This window comes from Corvus brachyrhynchos, unplaced genomic scaffold (assembly GCF_000691975.1).
Source record: "Corvus brachyrhynchos isolate BGI_N302 unplaced genomic scaffold, ASM69197v1 scaffold114, whole genome shotgun sequence".
In the NCBI taxonomy this organism is placed as follows: Eukaryota; Metazoa; Chordata; class Aves; order Passeriformes; family Corvidae; genus Corvus; species Corvus brachyrhynchos.
The window spans coordinates 4,550,642-4,554,081 of record NW_008238337.1 but is presented as its reverse complement, the minus strand read 5'-3'; the positions used below and the strand labels follow the sequence as shown (position 1 = coordinate 4,554,081).

The window sequence follows — 3,440 nt, the reverse complement described above, 5'->3', positions numbered from 1 at the left end:
TTCGGTGAGCAGGGAAGGAGCCCGGGTGTCTGCGCCCCAAGGTGCCCCCGCAGCGGGGAAGGGGTGACAGGAGCGCCGGTGATGTCCCCGCAGGTGAGCTGCCCCTCTCGCTGGCCGCCTGCACCAACCAGCCGCACATCGTGCACTACCTGACGGAGAACGGGCACAAGCAGGCGGACCTGCGGCGCCAGGACTCCCGCGGCAACACCGTGCTGCACGCCCTGGTGGCCATCGCCGACAACACCCGCGAGAACACCAAGTTTGTCACCAAGATGTACGACCTGCTCCTCGTAAAGTGCGCCAAGCTCTTCCCCGACACCAACCTGGAGGCCCTGCTCAACAACGACGGCCTCTCGCCGCTCATGATGGCAGCCAAGACCGGCAAGATCGGGGTACAGTGACCCCCCTGTATTGGGGGACGGCTCCCTGCCATCCCCGCTGAGTCCTGTCGCGCTCAGTGCGTGCCCCTGCACGGCTTCTCTCTGCAGATGCTGGTGGAAACCTGGATGTGCAGCCTATTAACCCGGCTAATTAAAGCCCCTTTGCATTCTGGCCCTTTCCTAACTAACTCCAGACCCTCGCACAGCCCATCCTCTCCCCTGACCTGCCCTCGGCCTCTGGTGGAGGAGGGTCATCAAAAATGCAGAACTGCAGCATCCTGGGGGCTGCGACAGTGTCTTTGCACCATCCCAGGAGCACCTGGGAGCATCCTGAGCCCACTGGGGTGGGTTGAGGGATGCACCCGGGGTGGGGTGGGAGAAGGGCAGGATGCCCCAAGCAGGTGGGGCCAGGTCTGGGGGTAGCAGTCCTCCATCCATCCGGCAGATTTTCCAGCACATCATCCGGCGGGAGATCACGGATGAGGATGTCCGGCACCTCTCCCGGAAATTCAAGGACTGGGCGTACGGCCCCGTCTACTCCTCCCTCTACGACCTCTCCTCTCTGGACACTTGTGGGGAGGAGGTGTCCGTGCTGGAGATTCTCGTCTACAACAGCAAGATCGAGGTGTGCAGGGGCTGGGGGGACTGGGAGGGGTCTGGAGGGGACGGGCTGGCCCTGTGCCCTCTGTCAGCACCCATGTCCCACCAGAACCGCCACGAGATGCTGGCCGGGGAGCCCATCAACGAGCTGCTGCGGGACAAGTGGCGCAAGTTTGGGGCCGTCTCCTTCTACATCAGCGTGGTGTCCTACCTCAGCGCCATGGTCATCTTCACCCTCGTCGCCTACTACCGCCCCATGGAAGGCCCCGTGAGTCCCCACGCTGGCCCAGCCCCACGGGCCAGTGCTGCCTCGCAGCGGGGTCTGCCTGGTCTCTGTCCCAGGGGATGGGGGAGCAGCTCAGCTCTGTCCTCTCCCCGCAGCCGCCCTACCCCTACACCAGCACCGCCGACTACCTGCGCCTGGCCGGGGAGATCATCACCCTCCTCACTGGAATCCTCTTCTTCTGCACAAACGTCAGTGTGGCAAGGCAGGGGGTCCTCCCGTGGGACCACTGAACCCTTGGGGTCCCCAGGGGTGACAGTCCCTGTGTCCTGAGGCATCCACTGCTTCCACAGTGGCCCCAGACATGGGGACCCTGCCACCCCAGACCCTCCAACCTCTGCCTCTCTCCCACAGATCAAAGACCTGTTCATGAAGAAGTGCCCGGGTGTGAACTCCTTCTTCATAGATGGCTCCTTCCAGCTGCTCTAGTACGTGGGGAAGCCCCGGGGCCACCACAAGCCGCTGCACCCCCCGGGCTTGTGGGTGCAGAGTCTGACCCCAACTCTCCTCCAGCTTCATCTACTCGGTGCTGGTGATTGTCACGGCGGGGCTGTACCTGGGTGGCATCGAGGCCTACCTGGCCGTCATGGTCTTTGCGCTGGTCCTGGGCTGGATGAACGCCCTGTACTTCACCCGCGGGCTCAAGCTGACGGGGACCTACAGCATCATGATCCAGAAGGTCTGGTGGGGTCATGGGTCTTGTCCTTCTCCAGGGGTGATCCTCCTGTGGAAGTGTAGCCTAAAGAGGTTCCTCCAGGCTTTGTGAAGGATTCCAGTGGCTCTCCACTGCCCTGCTCCCAGCCCGGCCGTGCTGGTGGCACAGCTTGGTGATGATGCCATGGTCCGGCACACCTCACCCTGCTCTCCATCACTTTCAGATCCTCTTCAAAGACCTGTTCCGCTTCCTCCTGGTCTACCTGCTCTTCATGATTGGCTACGCCTCAGGTAACACCTGGCTGGGGGAAGGACAAGCCCTGTGGCTCAGCATGGTTGGGCAGGGGGCTGCAGACCCCCGGCTCCATCCCACCTGCCCACGGGCACAGCCATTGCCTCCTCCAGGAGTGGAGAGGGTCTCATCCAGAACAGAGCCACATTGGGACCCACTGTGGATCCTGTCCTTGCCGTTGCCCCTGCGGACTCGCTGTCCCTGTCCCTTCTCCCTCAGCCCTGGTATCCCTCCTCAACCCGTGTCCCAGCAGCGAGTCCTGCAGCGAGAAATCCAACTGCACGGTGCCCACCTACCCGTCCTGCCGGGACAGCCAGACCTTCAGCACCTTCCTGCTCGACCTCTTCAAGCTCACCATTGGCATGGGCGACCTGGAGATGCTCGAGAGCGCCAAGTACCCCGGCGTCTTCATCATCCTCCTCGTCACCTACATCATCCTCACCTTCGTGCTCCTCCTCAACATGCTCATCGCCCTCATGGGGGAGACCGTGGGCCAAGTCTCCAAGGAGAGCAAGCACATCTGGAAGCTGCAGGTACCACCCTTGGGGCTGTGGGACAGGGGCCCCAAGGGCATCCTGTGCCTGGGGCGCTGCAGCATCGAGGCCTCCCAAGCTCCGTGGGCCAGGTACCTCCATGCTCAAGCAGTCCCTGGTGTCCCTGGCAGTGGGCCACCACCATCCTGGACATCGAGCGCTCCTTCCCAGTGTTCCTGCGGAAAGCCTTCCGCTCGGGGGAGATGGTCACTGTGGGGAAGGGCACGGACGGAACCCCTGACCGCCGCTGGTGCTTCAGGTAAAGGTGGGCGCCCTCAGGGGCTGGGGAGCAGCTGAGCCTCTCCCGCCACAGCCAGCAGCATTTTGGGGAGTTGGCACCACACACTCGTTTGCTGGGTGCTTTGTACTGATGTGGAGGCAGCTGGCATTGCTGGTGGGTGCCAGAACTCCCATCCTGGCTCCCAGGCAGCCCCTGCGGGTCTGACCTTCCCCACAGGGTGGACGAGGTGAACTGGTCCCACTGGAACCAGAATCTGGGCATCATCAGTGAGGACCCGGGCAAGAGCGACACGTACCAGTACTACGGCTTCTCCCACACCATGGGCCGCCTGCGAAGAGGTGAGCGCCGTGCTGCAGGCAGGGAGCATCCTCAGGATGCTGCTTGCATCCTTGATGAGCCCCCAGGAGCAGATCTGGAGGCCAAGGCAGCAGCCACAGGCTCCCCGCTCCGCCCGCCT

At 63.2% G+C, this 3,440-nt stretch overlaps 1 protein-coding gene across 1 annotated transcript in view; it reads left to right on the top strand.

The window, feature by feature from the left end:
• TRPV4 (transient receptor potential cation channel subfamily V member 4) overlaps positions 1-3,440 on the top strand; it is an 18,126-nt gene that overhangs the window by 9,898 nt on the left and 4,788 nt on the right. Inside the window, exons 4-13 of the mRNA XM_017734724.1 lie at positions 94-392; positions 826-1,005; positions 1,090-1,248; positions 1,362-1,454; positions 1,618-1,691; positions 1,777-1,942; positions 2,142-2,208; positions 2,429-2,742; positions 2,874-3,001; positions 3,200-3,420. Coding sequence (XP_017590213.1) covers positions 94-392; positions 826-1,005; positions 1,090-1,248; positions 1,362-1,454; positions 1,618-1,691; positions 1,777-1,942; positions 2,142-2,208; positions 2,429-2,742; positions 2,874-3,001; positions 3,200-3,420 — 1,701 coding nt within the window. The remainder of the gene's footprint in view (positions 1-93; positions 393-825; positions 1,006-1,089; positions 1,249-1,361; positions 1,455-1,617; positions 1,692-1,776; positions 1,943-2,141; positions 2,209-2,428; positions 2,743-2,873; positions 3,002-3,199; positions 3,421-3,440) is intronic.